Source organism: Pyxicephalus adspersus, chromosome 5 (genome assembly GCF_032062135.1).
Source record: "Pyxicephalus adspersus chromosome 5, UCB_Pads_2.0, whole genome shotgun sequence".
Classification (NCBI taxonomy): Eukaryota; Metazoa; Chordata; class Amphibia; order Anura; family Pyxicephalidae; genus Pyxicephalus; species Pyxicephalus adspersus.
In genome coordinates, this window is record NC_092862.1 from 59,541,184 (window position 1) to 59,567,329 (window position 26,146).

A 26,146-nucleotide genomic window follows, 5' to 3' on the forward strand; every position below is an offset into this window, starting at 1 on the left:
GACCGTACACACGATAGATGGTCAACGATCGTCGTCCAATCCGATCCGCCGGTCCGGTCGTTCATTTCCAACGACTATCCACGTTCGTCGTCGTCGTTGGTTACTTTTTTTACAAACGATTTTTGGCCAATCGGTCTTTCATCGTTCGTTCGTCGTTCATTTCCAACGATAAAAATTGGACGTGTGTACGCAGCTTTATTCCTTGCATAATGATATGTTGTTTATAACAAATTTCTGTAGACTGGCATGCTTCATCAATATGTAGATTTTATTTTTAGATTTTATTTTTATATCCCCAGAAACTTGGTGGGAGGTTTGTATGCTTTTTGATTCCAATAAAACCTAAAACAACCTAAAACAATATATTTAACGTTCAGCATTGAAAAGTTGTAGTCAATTTTATGATATATCCCTAAATTCTGTTTTGAAGATGATAAGATAAAAAGATTCATTCCATTTTTAGTATAGTAGTCATCATGTGTGATAAAAGTCTATTGTTGCTTTTCTTTCTATAAACTATATGTTTTTTTACTTGTTTGCTATACATTAAATGGATCTTTCTCTTTAACCATTTGTAGAGCACATCTGGAAACATATCACTGTACTGCTGTAGTATATATACCATTTCTAGGTGAGTATGATTTTATTACATTTTGTTACATTCCTCTAGGTCAATATATATATACATACATACAAGCAAATATATATTTACGCACAAAATTGTCACTTTTGCTATGGACACCGATCTTTATCTAGCTGAACTATCTATCACAGGTAAAAACACATGAATAAGGATATCTTAGGAATGCAGTCCATATTTTACAAACCCATACATTGAACATAGTTGAATAAGCTGTATGTTTTTTGTGCCATGGTTAGTTCAATAGGCTGCCTAGCTCTTTCTAGTAAATCAGCTACCGGTAATTACAGTTAATTTGATAATCCACCCATCTTAGTTATGCTTGACAGGTAATGTTAGTTAAATACAAACTCTAGCTCCATGTTTTCCAATAAAGTTTCAGAGAAAAGTTTTGGTGATTTGCCTCTCTCCCTGTCTCTGTGACAATGAAAAAAGTGTGGTGTTGTCATTGCACCATTGGTAATAACATTAAACACCAATTAAACACCAAAAAAAAAACAGATCGTATCACAGTATTGGGCTATAATCCCCTTATGACAGCGTATTTAACATTTCTAAACGTTGAAGCAGAGAGATATGATCTTGTCTAAATATACAGTATTATTGTGAATGAGTTGTGATAGATTGCAAACAAGGCACGCAGAAATACATTTGTCATGTGCCGCCCAGCAAAAAAACGTATACATTTAAAATTGTAAAAGTGATATAATTGTGCAATATATGGTTCTGTTTTGTTTTTTCCAGTTCAGTCATTGGACGGTTTGATGGAATATGGGACAGAGGGGCACTGGTAGCTGTGAACCCATGTGACAGGAAACGGTCAGTAATAGTAATAATTACTGTAAATATTTTACATACATGGGTATTTTTCATTTTATTTTTCTTTCTTTAAGACCTTGATGTAATCCATTTGTACAGTAGGAATTCATTATTTATTTGTACAGTAGGAATTTATTATTATGAGATTTCAGCCTTCTCAGACTGGTGTAAAAGTACAAGACTCATCCTACAATGCCAATTGTGGGGTCCATTTATAGGCAGCGAATTGAACATTGAGCACTCATTCTCTGGTGGAGAACCTATTTTTTTCATGTAGAAAGTTGTTTTGTCCAGTCTTCCAGAAGGTAGTACCTGAGAGATCTTCTGCCCTTTCCTACAGGGAAAAACCATGTGAGCAGATTTGAAAGCCCATTCCACTCGATACCCTATTCCATCCGCCATGTCCCTCGGTTTGGATTGTTTCTTATAATTACAGCACAATATTTAATTTTTTTCTACAGACTTGTTTAATCATATTTGGTCAGAAATCTCCAGGGGTGTAGAGGGGCAGGCACAGGTGGGAACTTTTTTTGTTAATGGGCACGTGTGCCCTCCCTTTTTTTGCAAAGAATTCTTTGGTGGTCTGTGGCTCAGGGGAAGTACCCCGCTGAGGGCGCAATGGGCAGAGCCGGGGACCATGTCTCCAGTATTGAATTGCAGGCTCAGGGCGGTGGGTGGTTTTGTCTGTCTACACACAACCCCCCCCCCAAGTCTTGGGTTCTGAGCAGGTTCTGGTATCATGACGTCATTCTGGAGGAAGTTTCTTCCCCTATAAGTGACACATAGGCAGGGGTGTAGTGGGGCGGGCTTGTTCACATAACAGTGATTTGCGCTCACCATGGATGGTACCGTGTGTGGCAGGCGCAGCACTTTGAGGTGCCTTGTGCGCTGTGGCATTAGAAGAATTATGATTTCTGTTTCTCTTTAGTCTGATCAGACTGTCTTTACTCTATAATTCCTCTAATACCGTTCCATAAAAGTAGTAGGTTTAAAGAGCACACCAAATACTTCAAATAACTTCTTTAATAACTTCAAACCTTCTTCATATAACACTGCTGATTCTGCAGCAGAAAGTCTATGTACAAACATGTGTTGAATGAGATCACAAAATAATGGTTGAAGTTGGTTAGTTTGTTTGCTGGTTTGTTTGCTGATGATAATGATAATGATACTGATACTGATACTGGTGATGGTAATGATACTGTTGATGATGATGTTGATGATGGTAATGATACTGTTGATGATGATGTTGATGTTGGTAATGGTGGAACTGTGAGCAAACACATGAGAAGTTCAGCAGACAGTCCCAATCACTATTAAACTACAGTAATCTATATAACTGCATTAAATACCTTTTTGGCCTTTTGTCTACTTCTATAAAACTCTCTGGCTGGAACTGGTGCTGTTCTCTCTCTCTCTTCTCTCTCTTCTCTCTCTCTGTTAGCACGCTGAATACAGCATGGTTTGCTAGGGAATTTCCCCTTAGACACAGTGTAAGGCTGGTTGTGATTGGTTGAGGCCTCTGCATAGTGTAAAGCTATGTACACACTTCCAATTATTATCGTTGGAAAACGAACGACGAACGATCCTGCACGATATCTACGAACGATCGTATAGCACCGATCCTGCACATAGAGATAACGACACGATCGTTCGTAGATATTGTACACACAATAGATACGATCGTTTGAGCGATAGAGGAACTATGTGCACGACAGGAAAGTGAACGAACGTTCGTTCATTACGCATGCTCAGACCATGGACGATCAACGAACGATCGTACACACGAACGATGTTCAACGATCGTCGTCCAATCCGATCCGCCGGTCCGGTCGTTCGTTTCCAACGACTTTCCTCGTTCGTCGGCGTCGTTGGTTACTTTTTTTACGAACGTTTTTTGCCCAATCGATTGTTCGTCGTTCGTTTTCAGCGATAAAAATTGGAAGTGTGTACGCACCTTAAGACTCACTGTGATTGGCTTATCTCTTCTAACTAGACAATGACTCTTAAAGGTATATTTTCCTTTTCTGCCTATGTTAACAAAATGCATATATAACTGTTATAAACATTCACAACCATAAAATACAGTGATAACTCTGCATCTAGCCTAAACATTTGAGCATATGAGCTTTACAGTGGGGTTATTGGCAGGTTTAGGTGTATACAGAATATGCTGCACTAATAACCTAGGACAGGTTTTAGCTGGCCAGCTACACCGTGCCCCTCTTCTTTTTTTACGACCACACCCCTGGAGGTCTCCCTCCTTGTGCAGTCTCCGCCTTTTTCATACCTTATTCCAGGACCTTGTCTTCTAAATTCCAGGGACAGCTCTGAAGCTCATCTAGCGTTTTATCCTGTGAACATCTGAGGGAAGGTGATGAAGGTTTGGAGTAGGCGGCAACTGGTGGGTAACTCCTGAGCAGCAGGGACTGTAGGAAAGCTGTGGAAGAAATGTGGTTTTATTTTGAGGCTGTCAAGTCAATGCTAGTGGATGCTGGTGACATACTTTTGCTGCCACCAGTGTCCTCATCGCCATTCCTGGCTATCATAGGAAGCTTGCTGCAGAATGGTATACTTTAGTTTTTATGCTGATGACTTTTGTTTACTCTAAATAGCTGCACTATCTAGCCTAGGGCTCATATTTATTTGTTAACATATGTATTTAATCTCACTGTGATTTTTTATTTATTATTTTTTGTATTTTTCAATAAAAAATTATTGAAAAGAAAGAATACAGTTATTCAAGTAGCTGATATTACCATTGGGCAGCTATGGTTAAAGATGACCTACATGAACTTTTTGCTGCACAGTGACATAGGAAAGAGCTTCAGTCCAGGACTGCCAAGGTGGAGGAAAGCAGTACTGGTGTGGGAAACCAATCCAATAATTTATATACAAAACCAAGAGACACAACAGCTCTACAATTTATGCTTTTCCTGTCTTTTGGTACATTTTGTTCTCTTTATTCATTGCATTTTATCATGTATTTTTTAACAGATATGCCAATCTACTGTTATCATTACTAAATAGGGATAGCCGTTACTTGCTTGTAGTCCTTGATTATGATCCAACATTGATCACCGGTAAGATAACTAAATGTCTTTTCTGCGTCTTCAATCTTCATCTTTTTCATATGTTACCACTTAAACTTCTAATGTCATTTTAATTCTAATGTGGTATGTTTATTTAAGTCATAATAGCAAATTAGCCCTTTTAACTTTTTCAGTTCCCGTGTCACAGCTGCCTTGTGGAATTTTTACATTATGCATAATGTAGATTGCTATATAAAATCCAACACGCATTCAGTAACCACTAAATGCATGCACCCTCCTTCTGTTATTGAAATTGCTATGAATGAGAGCTTTTTGTAGTCACAGATTACTAAGTAAACCATTCCTGGGTGTGCATATCCTGATTTAGGTCAGTATCTGCAAACAGAAAAGAAGAGAGTAGGAACATTTATCTTGAAAAAAGTCATTCATTGGAAAATAAATAAACATTAATAAAGGTGAAAATTATATACAGAAACAAAATCAGTAATAATATTAGCATATATTATAATGTGTTTAAACCTAGTCCTTGTATAACTCAATAATGTTAGACTTCCTTAAAGTAGATTTCCAGGCTCCCTCATTCTTCCCCAAACCCCCTTAACTGATCATTGGCTTTACAAAAAGAAACCCCAATTTTATTCCCTTCTAGCTTGCTAATGTAATGTTCCAGTCCCAGGTCTTATTACTTCTACTGAACAGAAGCAGAGCCTTTTTTTGGCTGTCTATGTTACTGTCTGTGTGACCTGGACACTTCCCATTGACTATACAATGGCAAGTTTCCTCTCAGGATCCAGAAAAGGAGACCACAGTGGTGCCATCAATGTGGGAATGACAAAGAACAGCCAACGTGGGCTCATCTGCAATGTTGGATTAGCGGTCTCCACACCTGGAATTTCACTAGTCAGGGACTCTGATGAGCTATATCTTGCTTCAAGGTAAGAAAAGAAAACACACAGAAAAGGAGACGAACCTAAATCTATTCATATATTTGCACATTCAAAGTACACTAGTAAATCTGTCTACAGATTTTTTTATTATCATTTTTTATATCTTAATCTATTTATTGATTTTCGGAGGCAAGGTACAAGTAACAATAAAAAGTTATATTTGAGAACAGGGGTTTAACAAAAGCTGTAAAGTATAAAACTAACCTTTTTTTTCCAAACATATACACAGTGATGCCCAAAATTAAAACAAAATAATAAAAAAAATCAAAGTATGTTTGTCTGTTGTTTTGTCTGATCACCCATTTGCAGTGACACCAATATGCATCAATATCACCCTTTGACCACATCCCTGGAAGTGGGCGTTGATGGATTTAAAATGTGTTTCCATCAGTGAGGTATTGATTGAAATCTTGGACAATTCATAGACAACCTCTTGCCGTTTGTGTGCTTCATATGAAATGTGTTTTTACAAAAAAGCTTTTCGAAGGGGTGACAAAGGGGCTAGTATATAATGGAAATTCAACATATAGGACATTTTTGGGACCTGCAAGTACTTTTAAATTAAGTCAGTTGAGTGCGGGCTTGCAAGCCTAAGCTTAGTATTTATAAATTAACAAATTTGATCATAATGAAAATTTTTGGGAAACTGTGTTTGCTAAGCATTCCAGGTTTACTACTTACCTGCATCTTAGGAAGTCCCTTATTCTCAGGAAACCCTTTGCCCAAACCAGGATGGCAGGGAAGTTACCTATCCAAGTGCCCTAAATAAGGGCATAAGGGAGGGGCAGTGATTTGCCTGATGTAATCTGCAGGTCATAAGATGTATCTCCAGATAAGCAATGGATTTAATACCCCAAATAAAATTGTACTTTTATTTTGTAATAAGGGCAGGTGTTAAATTATTGATAAGACCTAGAAATTTACTGTTCATGGTGAGTTGGTTAAGAAAGTTGGGTATGGTTATCAATGGAGAAGAGATGTAAATCAAAATGTCTTTGGAAAGTAACTACATTTGTAGAAAATACTGTAGATAGTCCAGGGAACAGCTGCCAAATGTTTTTGGAAGTTTATAAAGAGGAAAATAGTTTCCTTAGCTGACAGTCTACCTGCCGTGAACCTCAAAAATTAGGTAAATTGTTCTGCTGATTTATTCAGGGGGTTGACAGTAATGCAAGAAACCCACCTTGTCTAAATGGATATAGTGGGCTAGATAGATATTTTAGAAAACTATTTTTTCCATCATTTTAAAATAGCCATTTATTACAGAATGCAGAATTACAGAATTAATTTATCACGGCATGCTGTCATGCTAGATGTTTATTGTTCTGCTACTTCATTAATTCTTATAATTCCCATCTAAACAAAAGTGATTCTATGCTGCTTCAAGCACGTGTGAAATTTAATGTAGTCAGGAATTATCAACCCTTTTTTCTACTGATCAACTGCACAGGAATGTGGATAATATTATTGCACAATTTCTCTTTGGTGGGATTCCCGGAGTTGTACTAAGTTGTGTTAATTTTTGGGTCTATATCATTTTATCTGTATATGTGGTCTTATGATGCTGCTGTAGTGTTGGGGGTTGTTGCCCATTACATGTTCACTTTTATAGCGACTTCCTATATAAATAGCTTTTCTCATAACACTGTGAAATGGGTACACACACACACAGTGCTGCTTAGCTTTGCTGGAGTAGATGAGTCTTCGTTTAGGAACTAACATAGTGAATGTAACATGTAATATGCCACCTATAATAAAATCTGTTAACAGTATTATTTTTTTTTTTTGCTTCTACTCCACAAGTGGAGCATGTGCTACTGTTCCTTTAGAAGGACTTAGGTGTGAGACTTGGTTTTACTAGTCACTAAAGTTAAGTTTTTGCCATCTTAGCTTTTACCGGTATACACTTAGCTTTCAAATTAATAGTGATTATCTAGTAATTAAGTTTTTTTTAGGACATTCCTGAAGGTAAACCAATTAGGAAGAAAATGTTTCTGAAAAGGGCCTGTCCTAGGTGCTTGATTACCTGTCCTCTGACATTTTTAGGTCAACATCACGGTCCCTTTAGTCATTCTGTCTCTGAAGACACCATTCTTGTGGCCATCACTTCTGTTAAGATACGGAATCCTCTGGCTTTAAAGCAGCCCTTTACCAATTTCTACCCAGACAGGGTAGTCATTGTATCCTTTTTAGGCTGTACCTTGAAGGCCACGTTAGGTGGGTTTAAGCTAGGAGATCGTTTCTCCACCTTCTATGCTAAGGACGGACAGGATGTTGACAAGCTTGAGATCAGTATCATCCTTCTGGAATACCTAGACCATCTCTTTGTTATCTGCTTGGGTCCTTCAACCAGCGTTATTGCCTCTTAGATTGTCCAAACCAACTCCATAGATAATAGGTTAATAAATAAATGTAAGAACCAGACTCCAAAACTGCCTAATACTGCATGTTCTTTTTCTGTAGGCCCACCATTTTATGTCTCTGAATCTGAAATGGAGCAACTGTTCGGTAAGTGATTAAAGTGACAAAAGTTCATGACCTTAAAATCCCAACTCCAGGGTGCTTTTGATTACCATGCAGTGGGGTCCCCCATGCATTAGTGAAATGCTAATTTTTCTGGGCCAAGAAAGGAATAAATTCAATTACTTTCCCTATTACCCTATTTATCACTCATCTACTTTTGCTGTCATTTGCTCCAGAATGTAAGCTGGCCTTCACTATGCTCCCATACAATCCAGGTCTGCTGGTTTCACATTGCACGTTATAATATCTGTTAATACATGCACATACATACTTGACAGTTTCAATAGTTAAAAAAAATTGGAAACCAGCAGCTGATAAAAAAAACCTACTGATGTAGTTTGTGTTTTAATATTTATTTTCTGACTTTGCTTTTAGGTTCAACCTGTAGTTATAAACTCTTGAAGAATATTGATGTAATGACTGACAAGCAACGGCAGCGAGGACTTGGCTACTGTAACTCAAAAATATACCTTATAACACCAAAATCCATTTCCTAAGGGATTACAAACATTTATTAGAAACAGTTTTAATTGATGTTTTAGATTTTACCAGACCATATATACTTAGGTCACACCAGTAGAAATCGTTTGTTATACAATTAATATGTACAAGGACACAGCACTATGTACTGATGGCCAACAATAGTAATATTATTATTAACCTGTATTTATATAGCACTAATATATTGTGCGGCTCTTTCAAAAGCCCAAAGTCACTAACAGTGCTGCAAAGAGGCTCAAAATAGAACAATAATGAGCAAAAGACTATTTATTCATAACCCACTCCAATAATAACACCAACCCAATAATTTACCTGTAAAAAGATGGAAAAAGATTTATAGACTGAGCCCAAGTGATTTTACTTTTTTCTTTTAAAGAAATGTTATAAAATAACACAGCATGGATGTACTTATTCATTATAATTTATTAACATTTCTATTAATTATTCAGTTGAATGTTAGCATTACCAGCCACATTTTGTGCCCTAGGTTTTTACCTTTTAAACAAGTTTTTAACAATTTTAACTTACTATAGTGTTTTTTATTAATTTTTTGGCATAATACTGTATGATCTTTGCCTCAGGTAAATTGTATACTTTAAATATATTTTTGTATCATGGGACAAGAAATGTCCCAAATGTTTCATTAGCACCTATATTCTCCACAGCATGTAAGGCCTGGTTACATAGAATAAAATTTTGCACGGCCTGGGGAGCAGTGAGGGGACATCCAGTGCTCCCCAACCCCCAGTATATGTACAGCATATGCTGCTTTGCCATTCTCCCCAGCTCTGTCTCCTGTCATTACATTGTCACTGGCTGCAAAGCAGTGTAAGGAGGGTTGCCAACACTCCCGATGCCTACACTCCTGCTTCCTGTCATCTGCGGCCCCCAAGTGAATGGCCACAGACCAACAGCAGCCCACAGCCCAGGGGTTGGGGACCTCTGCTTCAAGGTACAATGTATTTCAAAGTGGAAGTAAATTCTCCTCGCCTTCCATTGCCTGCCCTGACATCTTTACCCAGTCCTTTTCTGAGTTCATGATCTTAAGCCATCTTGATTGGCCAAAATGACATAACTTCTGTCTGTCTGTCTCTTCTACAATAAAGAGCCTGCTTGCCTGCCTGCAATTACCTTTTTTTTTATTTTATTTTAAAAAATACACCTGTATTGGTTTGTTTCTATAGACTCCCCTTGCACAAAAATGTAGCCTAATGGTATGACACGGTATTTATGGGAAGCAACTACTATAAAATAATATAAACAATATAGCAATACAACAATAAAACTAGTATAGATTTAGAGTCTAATAATGAAATCTCATATGAGCTTTAAAGAAGAACTAAACTCAAAAACATCCAAAACAAAACAAAAAAAATACACTTACTTTAAATCCCGCAGCCCAGTCGATTGGTCCAGAGGCCTCTTTTTTTGAGTCTTGCGTCGTCCCAGTACCTGACTTCGGGACGGCGCTCCAGGTGCTGCCATCATTTTCTCCTCTTCCGGGTTCTTCTTACTATGTCACCCGACCCAGGTGCGAGATCGGGTGCTGTAGTTGGGGATAAAAACTTGCCGATTTCACTGCGCATGCGTGAAGGCTTTTTTTCCCCCTTTTTGACCAAAAGAGCACCCAAGAGCCTTTCCGGGATACCTACGTCACGCATGCTGGGTGGCTCTTGGGTGCTTCCATTCATTGGGGGGGGGGGGGGGTGCTGCACCCGTTGTTTTTTTAAAAAAAACAAACACAGAATTTTTACTTAACATAAAAGGGTTATCTACCCTTTTATGCAAAGTGAAATATCTGAGTTTAGGTATGCTTTAACATGTTCATGTATTTTCAAAATGTGTCTTCACTCTTTATAATTATGCAGCTTTCATTCACAGACTACCTGGTAATCCCACAAGAAAAAAAAAAAAACCTTTTCAGGTACTTGCTGTTTTCTGGTGATAACTGTTTCTGAGTTCTAAAGCTGCATTGTCAGTCTGTCTAATTGATCCCTGGTACAGAGCATGCTAAGACAAGAATTGCACAGGCACAATGGCCAGGAAACTAGGCCAGTAAAATATTATATAGCAGGAACTAGAGCTAGTGCATTGTTTAAAAAAAAACTTGGGAACACAATTGCCTAAGTCCATGTCTCCAAAATGAATATAAGTTCATTTACTTTTGCAAGCTAATATTTCTGGAATACTGTCTTGCAAAATGTTGGTATATCTATAAAAGCCAAGTGGCCCTAAAGAATTTGGAAAACATTTTTTTAACAGAAGCTGCATATATATTTCAGACCAATAGATGGCGTAGTATGACCAGCCATTGAAAGTGCTCACTCACTGTGCTTATAATAGTATTGCTGACTATTTCAGACCACCTGGTCATGTGACATGCTGCAGTGTGATCAGCTTTCAGTATTATTGTAAAGGATTACAGCTACAAGCAATGTCATCCTCATCACAGAAAGAAATCAGGACTATGAAGGATTTTTTGGATGAAACTGAAATTAACTTACTTGAATGCAAGGTTTGTTTTGAAAAATACAGCCAGCAACAAAGGCATAGGCCCAGGAACCTTCCTTGTGGCCACATCATATGTCAGGATTGTGTGTCGTCTCTTCTAAACCCTGGAAACTCAAAGCTAGAATGTCCTTTCTGCCGCAAAGGTTGCAGGAAGTCTGAGACTAGTGTGTGCCTCCCTGTCCTACACCTCCTGGAGATCATAGGGCGCGTGGTTCCTGATCATCCAGAAAGAAGATTTGCAGATTGTAGAAGTAATCAAGTAGCAAAACTGAAATCTGCAAGTTTTAAACTGAGCGCATCTTTTGGCGGCTGGGGCGTGCTTTTCAACCCTACTGGTATTGCATTCTGTTACAGCACCGGTTGTTTGCTTGTGGTACACGATGGGAAAAAAAGACTTTCAAGATTTACAATGAATGGAAATTTAGTTCATGAAATGGGTGAGAAGTCCAGTTCTGAAAATGGCCTAGTGTATGCAGTCAGTGTGGCGGTCACCCTGGATGGATTTGTTGCAGTGACAGATGCAGGCGATCGGTCACTAAAGGTGTACAGTCCAGCTGGAAAACGCACTTTGATTGTTAAAAAACCTTTCCTCTTGCCTTGGGGCTTAGCTGTAAATGCTGAAAACGAAGTCATAGTTTCTGACCCAGATGGTAGCAGCCTTGTTCTTGTAGCTGCCAACTTTAGCCAAGGTGGCATCAAGAAAACCGTTAACATATGTTCTAACCTAAACCAGCCCAAGGAAATTGCAGTCTGCCAAACAAATGGATCGGTTATTGTGGTCGAACACCTGGCAAAGGACAACAAAAATTCTTCCAGTACTAGAATTAAGATTTTAAATAATAATATGAGGCTCTTAAGACAAATTGATAGTTTTAATTTGAGCCTTTTTCTGCCGTTAGATGTACACACATCTGGAGTGGCCTTCGATCATGAAGGAAATATTTTAGTAGCGGATGTAAATAACAGATGTGTAATTTGCTTGAACAAAATAGAGGAAGGCAATGGCTTAAAGCATGTTGTTGCCAGTGGCCTTTCATACCCAGTGGCAATAGCCGTAATAGAAGATGGCTCCATTGCTGTTCTGGATAGCGGAAACCACTCTGTGCTAGTTTATTCTCCATAATGTATTACTGAACTAGGTATTCCTACTAAGACTTGGTTTTCTAGTCATGAAAGGGACCATAATTGATACTGTTTGGTGGTGTGGTGTTAAAAAACTTGTGAGAAAAAAATGGAGAATCTTCTGATTCCAAACATTTTATAAAAAATGCATTCTAGGATACACCATCCTAGATACACCATTTTACAATGGGATGTCCATTCATATGCGTGTGATGATCAGAAGTTTTCTGTGGCCAAATTTTGTTCAGGGTAAGAGAAGAACACAGTTGGGTGGATGTACATTGTTCTATGTAATACAATAATGAATTTATGGTGATTGGTATAAATCAATGTCTGCCCAACAGAAACATAGACCCTGATTTAATAAAGTTCTCCAAGGCTGGAGAGAATACACATTCATCAGTGAAGCTGGGTGATACAGAAAATCTGGAGTGGATTTCCTAAAACTCATTAGGTATTAGCAAATGTTTTCAATTCTGGACCAGATCCATTTCAAATTTGCTGGATCACCCAGCTTCACTGGTGAAAGTGTATTCTCTCCAGCCTTGGAGAACTTTAATAAATCAGGGCCTATTATAGTGGGAGACAAGAAAATGAAAACCTTACTTCATTTTTGGGCTCAGTAGAACATTCTTGCACATACATGCAACGGCAGTTTAGGTTAAGTGCTGTTTACCAAAGTAAAGTATATATTATTGCCTATAATATGACCCCATAATATGCAAGGAGCACTACTACTACTGCAAATCAATATACAGAAAATATTATTTGCAGCTAAAACATAACACATTTGGACATTTTTCTTTTAAAAAGCATTAAAATAAAACTGCAAAAAAAAAAAAAACTGTGCGATGCAGATGAAAATTGTACAAAAATGTATTAGCATAGCACTGCATCCTTTTAAATGATAACATATTTTATGTAAATATAAAGTCATAAAACAAATCTGGAAAGACTACAAGTAGACAATGCAAAGGTATCCTAATATGTTGGAGGAAAAGGCAGTGGTACAGCTAATGCTTTCATTGCTTCTGTGTTAAAATGTATTTAAAAAAAATAAAAATGTGTTAGCTACACAAATATTGAATCGATTATTAGAGCAATAATAAACCCAATGGGCTCTATATGTTGATGAGCGGGGGTAAAGCACATTTTTTTGTTATATAGGGCCATCACACATGCCTTTATTTGGAGCATGGCAATGTAGTGCTAATACAATGAGAAATACAAATATTTTATATTCTAGTTTGTTGTGAAGCCCAGACACATGTACTTCAATCAGAACTGAAAAAAAGTACAATATTAGCTTCTGAAAAAGCACAAACTCTCACAATGTGTATGACTGTGCTTACACAAATTGGGACAGAGCACAATTATAAATGACAAACATACAATTATTATTATTTAATTTGGTAGCAATTTTAGCTGTTTTATAAAGCAGTTTTAAACATAATCCACATTCCATACAGGCACCAAATTCCCATGACCAGGGTTGAGACATAGCAATATAGATTATGTATAGTTTACAAAAGTTATATTGTACTTTTTACTTGTTCCAACTTTGCTAATGTTCTGTATGTGTGTATTGTTTGCAGTTATAATGTATTTGTTGTCCAGATAGTAGTTTATGTGACAAATTGTCAGAATTATACATATTTGAAAACATCACCTAGGTTAACAATAAATAATAAGGAGAAGAAATGAAATGTAAATAAAATATTGCTGCTCATAATTATAATATTAAATTAATAAAAATATGAAACCATAGTATGAGTATGTTTCATGAGTTTATGCCGAAAACATCACAATATTTAATGAAAAAAATCAAACAATTAAGGTTTATTGTCTTAAAGCTGAACTCAGGGATTTAAACAAAACTTCCCTTGTAGTGGACCTACACCTTATTGCATGGAGTACATACCTGTTTAAGGAGTTTTTTGCCTGTTTTTTGGGGAGGAAAAGAAGAGCATTTACCTATGTTATCCCTTGCAGCTGGCCCTTTCTTGTTACATCTGATGCTCCAGATTGTTGTCAGGTCCTCTGCGTTATTGCTATTAGTCCTGCATTGGTCCTGAGTACAATATAGCTCAAGTTTTGAAGGCTGAAGTCTACCCAAAAGGAATAAAATAAGTTTTAGTTGGAAACTGGTGAGTTTTCCTATATGAATGACATTTCAACAACTTTTGTTTCAAAACTATATGCTTTCTCTTTTTCTGTACATATATAAATATAAAGAAAAAAAATGTAATACTGTATTTTAAAGTATTAAACACATATAGTGATCAGAATGCAACATGTTTAAAAGAAATAAGAGATTAACAATGGTACCAAACGCCTTCTTAAGCATTTGGAGAATTTTTTTGGAGTAGAGGGCCAGAGTGAGGCTTGGCTAGAAACTGTATTGTTGGAACAATGCAAAATGAAGACCCCTGAATCCTCTACCTCTAAATCAGATTCTCCTGATACTTCAGAATAGGACCTCTTACATGGTGCCAGTTTTGGCAGTTTTGAGTCTACTCTGCTGAAGGTTGGCATAGGGTTTTGAAGTTTTTAGGGCCTCATCATCTCCATAACCTAGTCACTATCCAACAGTTTGTTCCTAATGGTCTCTAAGAAGCAGCAGCTGGTCGATTTTTCATTCATGACCAACCCAGGACACACCAATGGGTTTTCAGGCAGCAGGTGATAATAATACCTTAAGCACCTTAAAAGTGAAAAGTGTACTATCTGTACTTATATTGCAACATGGAACATTTTTAGCCTTTTAACCAGAGAAACGCATAGTTCACTTTGCGTTTTATTCTAGGCCAAGAGCATCCAAGACTACTTTCTCAGACGCAAAGTGAACAATGCCTTTCTCTGGTTAAAAGGCTAAAAATGTTCCATGTTGCAATATAAGTACAGGTAGTCCCCGGGTACAATACAAGACTGTAATTTGTTCTTAAAATGAATTTGTATGTAAGTCGGAACAGGTACATTATTTTAATAAATACAACTAGGACATATGTTTGTCTCAACATATTATTTATTTTTCCCTTTCTGTACATGCACAGTAAATGCTTAAACATTTTCAAACATGGAGCTGTCAGAAAAGATGGGCCTGGCACTGACAAAACAAATGAATTTTCCAGTTGGCACTTGGAGCTGAAAATCAAAGAAGTATAATGGTATATACAAGTTGACTTCTGGACTATAAATTGATTCTTATTTTTTTTTTAATTATTACAAATTTTTATTGTTATATAAACTTACAAAACAATTATACACACAACACAATCCACAAAAATACATTTAACAAAAAAACACAACTTTTATATATTTAGTGTAATTATAGTGTAAAGTGATTCAAAGTATATATAAACTTTTAAAAACAGTGTTCAAGATATATAAAGTGATAAACGAGGAAGAAACCTTCCATATATTGTGTAATCAATCTTAAATTATACTAAACAATCTTAAGGCAGAATGCCACCAAAAATAGCAGCAATCATGCATACAAAGTGTTACAAAAGAAGAGAAAAGGAAAAAGAAGAAGGGAATTACAAACACACAACAAACATTGTCAGCAACAGTGAATTCCATTTAAATGTATCCAATATTCAATAGTCTACTTGGAACCTAGAAAATGCAACAGGATTGGGTTTAACAAAAATGTATCCCCCAAACGCCTATTCTTAATTAAGAATATCAAAATACTGAACATTGATTGACCGAATTGATTCTTATTGATTCTAATAACTCTTTGCACAAGAAGTGCTTTACTGGGTCACAGGTTATATGTCATCTTCATAATACTTATATTATGTATATTATGACTTATATTGAACAGAATATCATCCTTTATTCATTTTTTTCATGAACTAAGGGAATTTTTTTTTCACTTAGGATAAGCATTAGGCACTTATTTTCTTATTGGCTAAATGTGAGTGAATTAGCACTGAACGCTTCATTGATTTTAAATGTTAAGTTATTTATAGGTATATTTGCTCAGAAGCTTTCTTTTCATAAGGATTGAGTAAACAAAAGGTTTTTGTTTTTTTACAAATTGAAGTGGAGCATAAAACACACCTCTTTGTTTTATAAATGTGCTGAGTTTGTTATTTTGAAGCAGCTGTATGGCCCTACTATTGCATTTTACATGGTGTTCTAAGTCTAATGAAGTGTTTAATTATTTATGTACCAATGGTGTTGGGTTACTAAAGGACAGCAGACTGTTCAGTGTGCAAATGTTCCATGAGGTTAGTAAATAAGGTTAAGCTGTGTTTCACTTTAATCAACCCATCGTGTTTGCAACGGGTATGTATTTTCTTTGCATATGGTTGGGTATTAAAAATGAGCATAGAGTCACTTGATGAGATGGACAGCACTACTTTCTTAATAAGTTAGTGGGGGTGAAGGGGAAAACTGGTTAGTACATTTTTTATTAGAAGAAGGAGATGAGTGTGTTTGTGTGTGGGAGGTTGCCAAAGTATTGAACATGTGTTTGTGTGTTTATATCTGTGTGTGTGTGGGATTTAAGTAACTATTTTTGGTAGTGTTTCCCAGTAATGTTGGTGTTTCTTTAATTAGGAAGAGTTAGAATTATGTCATCTAAATGTCTGGGTCCTTAGAGCATAGACCTAAGGCTATGTAAACACTATAGATTATTCTCGCCCGATACGAACCATCGTGCTCATCTCAGACGAGAACCTGACAAGTGTAAAGTGATTGCCCAACGTCATTTATGGACCTGTAGGACCGGCTAGACGGATTCACATGGAGAGGAGCACAGCGCGGTGCCACTGGCAGGTAAGGATAATGAAAGATTTTTTCCAGCAAAAAAAATTGCATGTGTGTACGGAGCCTATTGCCAAGGATAGTCAGAAGATATATTTCCCTAAGAGTACCCATGTAGATATGTGTGCTTCATGGGCCTAAAAATAAGGGGCTGGTGAGTTGGGAGCTCATGAGGATTAGAGCTAGTGGAGCTGAAATTTTGTGGGTTAAAGGGTTGGTCTTTGCTCCAGAAGGTGTTAACCTGGGGACCCTGGCAGAAGATGGTCCCCTCTGACATCTGTGTAGAGCAATTGATTTTTTTTGAGAACCAATGCAGTGGATACTTGCAAACACATTTTGTATTGGAAGGAGGACCTGTGTGCTGTGGAGGGTTTGTTGAGACAGAAGACATGTAAACTAGGGGAAGCTTAGTTATGGAGTAGATGTGTTTGGGTAAGTTTGTTTACTAAGGAGAAAGAAAGGTATGCTAAGAAACATGAGTATGTAAGAATTGCAAAATAGCCACTGACTACTTTATGAAAGTTCTTCTTTAGGAACTCTCAGGCAAGGAACTCTCGAAGACAACATTTCTTCTGTGTTAAACCCAAAATACCATCTGCTTCTAGCTGACATTATTGGTTGGTCAGGAACTAAGTGTCCCTGTAGTGTAGTTGATCTATGGTATATGGTAAAGAAGGAAGTAAAATCTTGTCTTGTTTTGAAGCACCCTTTAAGAAAGATTCACACTATGTGCCCAGTGTTTAGCCCAGGTTACAATTAAATTGTGTATATTAAAGTGCTGCAATGCATTGTTATAACACAACTGGGCACAAGAAAAGCATTGTTCCTGCCCACAGGGAGGTGTTGATGAACCCCAACAAAACACATTCCGCCTTTTGTAGTGTGAAAAGGCTCTAAATGACTCAATAAAAAAGTGCTGGATCTCTGTACTTAGGGAACATGTAACCAGATGAGACCCTTCAATGATGTTAGGATCTCTGACCTTGATTACAGACAAACCATAGGAAATTTCACATTGGTATCAATGCTGTATAAATGAATAAAAATAACTGACAACAAACTTAACAAACTAAAATGACAAACGCTTACACACATTAAAGGGATAAGTCATCAATGATACAACCCACAAGATTCCCTGAATTGCATAATATCTCTAAAATAATTTTTTAAAGTGTTACTTTATACTCCTTGGAAATTGCCAATTATGTGAGAATCCACATGAGTCATGATGTCGCCTTTAGATATGTAATGGCTGCATACCTGTATACCTGTATGGAACTGATGATATCCCACCATTTAAGCCTATAAGAGCAAACCTGCAACTTAAAATATTAATTATAGATGGACACCGCCTTTAATTATATGGCAAAATAGACATTTTTCTGCTATGTGAAATGCTAATTGTAAAATGAATTTATGAAAAAGGACTATACAGGGCAGGCATGCAGTTTTTTTTTTGGATTTATTACAAAAGCTCTAATCTCCAAGGCTAAGAGCCCGGGTGACAGGAGTAAGAGCAGCTTTTAAGCTCAGCAGTGAAATTGCTGAAGAATGCCAAAGCTGTAATCCTAGTTTTGCTTGTTCCCACTTTTAAAAGCAATGTCCTATTTATTCCCTTCTCTACATGAATATCCATTGATTGATATGTGCACACATGATACAAACAGTATTATTTTAAATGTAATGGTGCCTTAAAGCATGTGTTTTCTTTGTGTTAGGGCAGATCATTAAAAAGAATAAGCTGGCAATGCACAGAAATGTCCTACAAAATAGACATGCAGCATGTTTCTAACTGAACACCTCACAACGCATGTAGTGTGTAACTTTTTTGTTATGTGCTGCTGCACATTGCCTTAGTGCCATTCAAAATGAAATGTATCCAGAGAGGGTCACATATCACCACAATGTACCTAAAATGGAAAGATCTGTTTGGGCTTTTGCATGGTGCATACATATCAGATCACGCCAGGGATGCAGATGCCGGCCAGGCATCGCCAGGTTACACAGATGCACGGCATTGCCAGGGAAAGAAGATGCCAGGCACTGCTGGAGGACGCTGTAGGCACCGCTTACCAAATTAAGCTTTTAAACTCCCTGGCAATTCCACCCCGCTTTTGTTATGGATAATTGACACTGAGTCACACTCGGTATTACCGCTAGGGAGGTCAAAAGGAAAATGTTCAGTGAGAGGCAGTTCTTGCCATGAAAATGCCTTGTTGATTCAAGAGGTCACAGTAGAATGGCCAGACTGGTTTGAGCTGATAGAAAGGCAACAGTAACTCAAATACCCACGCTTGCCAAAACTGGACAAGATTGGACTGGTCAGTCTGGATTTTCTGCAACATTCACATGATAGGGTCAGAATTTGGTATCAACAATATGAAATCATGGCTCCATCCTGCCTTGTATTAATAAATCAGGTTGGTGGTAGCCGGATAGTGGTGTGGCGGATATGTTCTTGGTACACTTTGGTAACAAATGAGCATTGTTTATATGACACAGCCCACCTTGATATAGTTGCTGCCCCTGTCCTTCCCTCTATGACCATAGTCACATCCTCTGATAATAATGAAGGGCTCATTGTACTCAAACAGCCTCCTTAGTCACCAGATGTCACTCCAATAGAGCACCTTGGGGATACTACTAGATTGTAAGCTCTTTGGGACAGGGTCCTCTCCTCCTGTGTCACTGTCTGTATTCATCTGTCATTTGAAACCCCTTTTCAATGTACAGCGCTGCGTAATATGTTGGCGCTATATAAATCCTGTTTAATAATAATAAAATATAGTGGAACAGGAGATTTGCATCAGTGATGTCTGACCACAAATCTGCAACAACTGTGGGATACTATCACATCAATATGGAGCAGAATCCCAGTGGAATGTCTCCAGCACCTTGTTGAATACATGTCATGAGGAATTACAGCACTGAAGTCATGTTATTGCACCAGTAAGGTGTACCTAATAAAGTGTCAGCCAGGACTGGCAGGGCAGTGTCAGATGGCATCCACTAGGTGGCGCTCCTTGTATGGCTCCCCATAGAAGAAGGAGGGGGGTGAGGAGGGAGGGGCGGCCTGGCACCCCGTCCATAGAGCAGCTCCTGCCTGCACTCAGATGGTAATGGCGTCAGGAGCAGGGCTGGGATTCCTCCCCTACTCATAGGGATACGGAGGGAAAGTCATCTGTGCTGTGGCCTCCACCGTGATGGGCGATCTAGCTGAAGGAGTGATCTATACTGCGCTACACCCCAGCGGGCGATATCTGCTGCACCGATCGGGGCTGATCATCTGAATCGGATCCTCTGTGGCCCCGCGGTGGAGGGGGCTGATCATCCATCAGGATTGGCCTCTGATCGGATGTTAAAATGTCGGATAGCAAGGTGAAAGTGGCCGTGAGGGTCCGGCCCATGAACCGGAGAGGTAATAAAGCAATGGGGGAGTTTATATTGGGGAGGGGAAAGTATTGATGAGTGGATGGAAGTAACTCCTTCTGTGCTATGGCATCGGGCACCACCTGATGGGAGGGGGATCAGACAATGATGGGGGTGACACTTGTCATTTATTGCTGGAGGGAGAAAACTTCAGGAAAGTTATTGGGGGGGGGGGGGGGGGGGGGGTAGAGCTGGGATATAAATTAGAACAAGTGTCCATGCCCCCAATCTGCCCCTTCAGATTAACCCTTAGCAGATACCCTGATCTATACTATTTGTACTTTAAATTAACCTTCAACAAATCCCCTAAACTATACTACTTAAATTTAATCTAAGAATGACCCCATAAATAAATCTTTAAATTTAATCCCAAATAATGTAACTCTGCAATTTACCCCAACACACCCCTGAAATGAACTCTACTATCTACAATAAACCTATTATTATACTAATATTGAAAGTTCTTCTATGAGCACAAAGTGATTTTATGTTTCCTATAGGAAGCCTCAGGAAAACAGACAAACTCCATGCATCTTGTGTCCTGGCTGGGATTTAAATCTGGGAGTCTAGGACCATAAGGCAGGAGCAATAACCACCGCTCCATACTCTATCACCCAACTATTCATTGACATAACCTCTTAGGTTGTCCTTAAACTGTTCTGTCCTCCTAAATGATCCCATGAACATAATTGGTGCAAACATTGCCACCCTGGTGCCAGGATCTCCCAGGTTCATTGATGGTGATCCTGATTTCTATTCTCTGGCAGAGCAGTTTTTATAGCAGTATGGCTGCCATCTACTCATCCACCTCCAAGGTGACCACCCAATGCTTGGGCCATGTAGGGCCACCAAACTGCAGTGATTATTCCATATTGCATGTAGAGATTTTGCATTTCCGTGTCACGGGTTAGGTCCCTTGTCAATAAAAATTCAGAAGAAAGGAATTGACTTTGTGATAGTGGCTTTGGCCCATCAGTGCAGACCTGCCCCCCCCCCCAATGCTTTCAAAGATGGCCAGATGTCTTCTTGTACATGCATTCTCATCATACATTGTGTAGATTTTATTTACCAGGCCCAGCTACAGCAGAAGCAATATTTAGTTGTTGTACAGGATACGAAGATACAAATATTGTGTTAGTATTTGTTTAGTTCCCATTCATGATGTTCTGGGGAAAGGGGGGGGGGTAGTGAACTTTCCTAAATGACTCATGAGCTGTCCTGGCCAGATGACTAATTAATGGCAGGCATAGAAATGCTTTATTGTTGGTGATCTGGGGCTCAATAATGTAACCATGTGCCCAACACTTCTCTGATTTAGAATTGGATCTGAATACAAAATGCATCGTGGAGATGGAAGGGAATCAGACAATCCTGCAGCCTCCACCTGCCAACACCAAGCAAGGCGAGAACAGGTAAAAGCTCTGTGTGCTGAGAAGTGACATGTTATTCTGCTCCGAGGCTTCCAGTGATGTGATCTGCTTCAATAGAGTGGAGGAAATCACTTGTCTGTCCCGCTATGACAGTCAGTGCACTGCGAGCAACACAATGCTATTTGTTGTAGTGTGTATATATATATTTATGTATATATATATATATATATATATATATATATAAACATTGATATCTTTATAGAAAAACAAAGGTTTTATTTAAAATAAAAGCTACACTGCAATCTTGATTAATTACAACCAAAACTTAATCTCCCAGCCACTATAAAATGAAAAATGAGTTGCTATCAGTTTATAGTAATTCCTAGAATCTCCTTTCTTTTTGCGTGTGATAGGGTACCCCTGGCACTGCAGTTGGCATTCCTATTGACCTTCCTAAAGCAATGCTGGGTGGTTTGGTGTCCTATTTTTTTTTTATACAGCACTAGGACTAACCGTGTATTTATCCTAAAATCAGAACTTCCCACTCAGTGCTCATTTTTGAGGTTTGTAAGTGAACGTAGGGTAAAAGGAAAGTACAGCAATGTGCATTACAGATGCGTTTTGCAGGAAAATAAGTTTTAGGAAAAGAAGAGCTTTCCTCCTAACATGGAATGCTCTGTGCTGGGATATACAGGGAACATGTCATAGGACACTCCTTGCACTACACCACTGCTTGTATATTTTATGAATAGGATGGGAAATGCAGGTGCAGTGTGGTATAAACAGTAGAGACTGAGGAAGAATCTCCTTATGGGGCTAAAAGCACAAAAAAAAGGTTTTAACTTTTCTGTACTATTGTGTGGGTTTCTGACCAGGTTAAACTGTCAAATGTATGTATCTAGAACAATATTTGTTTCTAGTGATAATATAATATTTGATAATTTGATAAATAAGATAATTTGTAGTGCACACTGTCAGATACTCCCAGTGTGTATTTGAAGCTGCAGCAAGTGAAGTAGTGCCTTTCCTGGCTGGAGGACATCCAATGTCATCAGTTCTAAGTTGCATATATGCAGATGGACATTGCAAGATCAGTAACCTACAACAACCAATCAAAAAATTCTCCTTGATGACTACTTTAATCTAATGTCTGCAAGGGTTTCTTTTAAAGTCCTTTGGAAGGTCTGTGTAATGTGCACATGCTCTACTGGTAGGAATAGTGCTACTTTCATCTATGCTTCTGATTTAGACTTGTTTTTTCTACTTTCTGAGCTTCAAATGAAAAGTAAACCTTTCAAAGTAAGGGGCGACCCTCCCTTAGGTTCACCCCTGAACATTTGTCCCTATTGGAATATTTGTTTTCCAATGCCGGTCTTGTGAGCAGTGGATTTTGCAGCACATTGATATCTAGAAACTGTGTCACCAGGATGTTTAGAGAGGGTGAAAGTAATGACTGGGTATGCTCGCAGCTATAAAAACCTAACAGGGGTTCTGTTATGTCTAATTCTATCCACGTTGTTGAAAAAAATGTTTTGTTTATACATACACAATAATAAGACTATGGAATTAATGGAAGACTATAGAATTAATGTCAGCTTTTTTTTAATGTTGGTAGGAAAAGCAGATTAAAATCCCATAGGGCAACTGTGGGCAATCTTGTTGTACGGTGAAGAATTCTTTTCGCTTCTTTATGGGTCCCACGGTCACTTCCTCAATCTATCTTCCAAATCCAATGCCTTCTTAACCAATTTTAACAATGAATACCCTTAGCTTTAAAACTGGACACAAAAGTTAAGATGACAAAGTAATGTTAAAGTAGCAGTGGAGCTGAAAATGTGTCATTTGACTTTGTCAGAAGGCAATTGATCAATTGCTGATTTTTACCTTCAAATTCATTTTCATGTACTCCTCGTCTGTAGCTGGTTCACAGGTCCATAGGGATAATTTTGCTTCACGTTGGCCCCAGAGACACAACAGGATGTGAGATGAAAACTTCTTAAAGGATGGCAAATAATTTTAGGAAATGTCCAAAGTTGTAGAATGTGGTGTGTGAATTTATTGAATGATCAATTCAGAGTGTTGAATATTGTTCTGTTCACATCTACTATATATACACTACACTATATAGTACAGATATTTGCTGAATCCCTTTCCACTTTTCAGTTGTCCTTGTTACTCTTTGACCTGTATCCCTCTGGCTTTGCTTTTCACTATAAAGCGGTCAGATGCTGCTTACTTTAGCTGTATCACTTGTTGTGCATTAATAATTCTTGGAAAGTCAGGTTGCAGGCTTGAGAGAACTCTAGTTTGTGTGAATTACTGCATTCTCTCTGTTCCAAGAGCATTTCCTCCAGCTAAGCCAGCGTAAGTAAATGAACACCAGACCTACATAAGCAATTTCTCACAAACATGACTTAATAGGCATGTGTGGAAGAGATTGCTTTGGCCGATCTGTTATACACATCACAGTTTAGTGATGCTTATTTCATTTTGTTGCACATATGCTAAGATGTATAATAATGCATCAGCAGCACCTGAGAAGTCCAACAGATAACTGTAAATTCTCTTAAAATAAAACTGCTGGCTGACAGCCAAAATACCAGTGCACCAGACTGTAAAAATAGATCCTAGCAGAGCCTGAAAGGATAGATACAATGTATAATGTGGACTGTATACAGTGTTTTTTATTCATGAATAAAAGGATGTTTTCCCATGTTGTACATGTTTGTGGTGTTCATATTGTAACAAACACTTTTAAGTGGTAATACATACCTTTAATTTAAATAGTGCATATGATGAGCCAATTCATATGATGGACCGTCTGTAAAAACATCATGTTTGCATGACCTGTAGATTCAGAGAGTTGGGCAGTTTAAAATATATAAATCGAATTGCCTTACCTAAAAAATTTCACCTTGGTTCTGTCCATTTCTAACTCAAAAGTCACCCATTTCAGTGTGGTCCATCACATATAAAGGTCATTAGGGAAGGTTGAAGCTAGGCTTGACTGTACATTCTAAAATACATATAACTTTTTTTTATTGTCCTGCTTTGTATGCATGGTTCCCCTCTTTTCTCTTTAAAGACCTTGCCAGTATAATACCTGTTGATTTGCTAGAATCTACTTTGCTACTAATTCCGGTTTTGGGTTGCTAATGCATAACCTTCTATAGAATAAATGTGTTGGCCCTTCCCCGATTGCCTTTGTTTACAGAAACCCTCCTTTTCCCTACATCTCTGTTTGTTGAGATTTGAGCCAATTTTGTAATATCCAACATCTCGATTTTATTAGAACCAAACAGTGTTCAGCCTAACCAGAGTTAGCCTCACGCTCACAGGAATGTTACCAGGGCTTACAGACACCTAATCAGACACAGATACTTAGACAAGTTCATAAGTATTGTAAATATCAGGACCTATTGACAGGTGGTACTAGGAGTAGTCCCTCTAATTTACATGGCACTTTAGGGTCTAACTTCAGACAGTGCTAAAAATAAAATGACCTCACAACCTAACTGAACTGATCAATGCTCTTCCTCCCTGCTGGTTACCCAAAAGTCAATCTTCCTGCCTCCCCTCTCTTCCTTCATGTATAGTACAGGACCGGTGACCACGTCCCATCCTGATGACATAGCTACTGGTCCTGCATTATTGAGATACAAAAGCCGCATTGCAGTACAAATAGGAAGCACCCTTACATGAATGCATTGCTGGATGTTGGACCATAAAGTTAAGTAAGGATTCTTGTTTGTTAGCTCATCAATAAATGGGGTGGAGGGGCAAATTAAGTATATCACCACTGTCCACTGTTAGGCTACAAATGGTTTATGAGATGTTACCTTCAGTCACCAGTCTATCAGTAAAAGTCTATCAGATTCTCATTGTGTGCCAGTTCCATAGCTAAAAAATTAGAGGAAGCCTATAAAATAGTTATAAAATTTGTTATACATTTGTATCATTTGATAATTTTGCTGAGCCCATTTGAATTGTAGCCTCAGATGCTTGTTCTTTGCTGCCAGGTGTTGCACTTGGTGTGGCTTCTAGCTGTTTTATTTGCCTCAAGCCTAGATGTGCTGTGCATTCAGAGTTATTCCTCTGCATAACTTGGTTGTAACAAGTGGTTAAGTTACCGATTCCTATTAATCAGCTCAAATCAGCCTGGCTATTCTCCTCCGACCTCTGGCATCAGTAAGGCATTGTTGCCCAGAGAACTGACACTCTCTGAATATTTTCCATATTTGGATCTTTCCCTTTGAACCCTAAAGATGGTTATGCATGAAAATCCAAGCCGATCAACCAGTCTGGCACCAATGTCAATATGACTAAATGTACTGCGATCCCATTATATAATTGCCTGACATTTGCCTTAAACAGTGTACCTAATGAAAGTAGCAGGAGCGTGTAGATGTCTCTTGTTCCGAACAAAGCATACCTTAAGAACAAGTATTGTAGGCA

The 26,146-nt window shown here is 38.1% G+C and overlaps 3 protein-coding genes across 6 annotated transcripts in view; all 3 read left to right on the plus strand.

Annotated features, from left to right (window-relative positions):
- LOC140332002 (thiopurine S-methyltransferase-like) overlaps positions 1–9,599 on the plus strand; it is an 11,974-nt gene extending 2,375 nt beyond the window's left edge. The window contains exons 4-8 of the mRNA XM_072413316.1: positions 579–631; positions 1,385–1,459; positions 4,457–4,542; positions 7,923–7,967; positions 8,358–9,599. Coding sequence (XP_072269417.1) covers positions 579–631; positions 1,385–1,459; positions 4,457–4,542; positions 7,923–7,967; positions 8,358–8,479 — 381 coding nt within the window. The 3' untranslated portion in view covers positions 8,480–9,599. The remainder of the gene's footprint in view (positions 1–578; positions 632–1,384; positions 1,460–4,456; positions 4,543–7,922; positions 7,968–8,357) is intronic.
- A 1,286-nt stretch (positions 9,600–10,885) lies between these two features.
- On the plus strand, positions 10,886–13,877 carry NHLRC1 (NHL repeat containing E3 ubiquitin protein ligase 1). The gene has a single exon (XM_072411639.1). It carries the CDS (start codon positions 10,918–10,920, stop codon positions 12,115–12,117), a length of 1,200 nt encoding a protein of 399 aa, XP_072267740.1. The 5' UTR covers positions 10,886–10,917; the 3' UTR covers positions 12,118–13,877.
- Positions 13,878–19,976: 6,099 nt separating this feature from the next.
- The window catches only part of KIF13A (kinesin family member 13A), a 110,697-nt gene continuing 104,527 nt past the window's right edge, over positions 19,977–26,146 (plus strand). For all 4 annotated transcript variants that reach the window (XM_072411640.1, XM_072411642.1, XM_072411641.1 and 1 more), the window contains exons 1-2: positions 19,977–20,310; positions 21,640–21,733. In XM_072411640.1, coding sequence (XP_072267741.1) covers positions 20,256–20,310; positions 21,640–21,733 — 149 coding nt within the window. In that variant the 5' untranslated portion in view covers positions 19,977–20,255. The remainder of the gene's footprint in view (positions 20,311–21,639; positions 21,734–26,146) is intronic.

What these genes read in the sequence shown, in the direction of transcription:
- NHLRC1 (XM_072411639.1), top strand. Translation starts at nt 10,918, where the DNA reads ATGTCATCCTCATCACAGAAAGAAATCAGGACTATGAAGGATTTTTTG.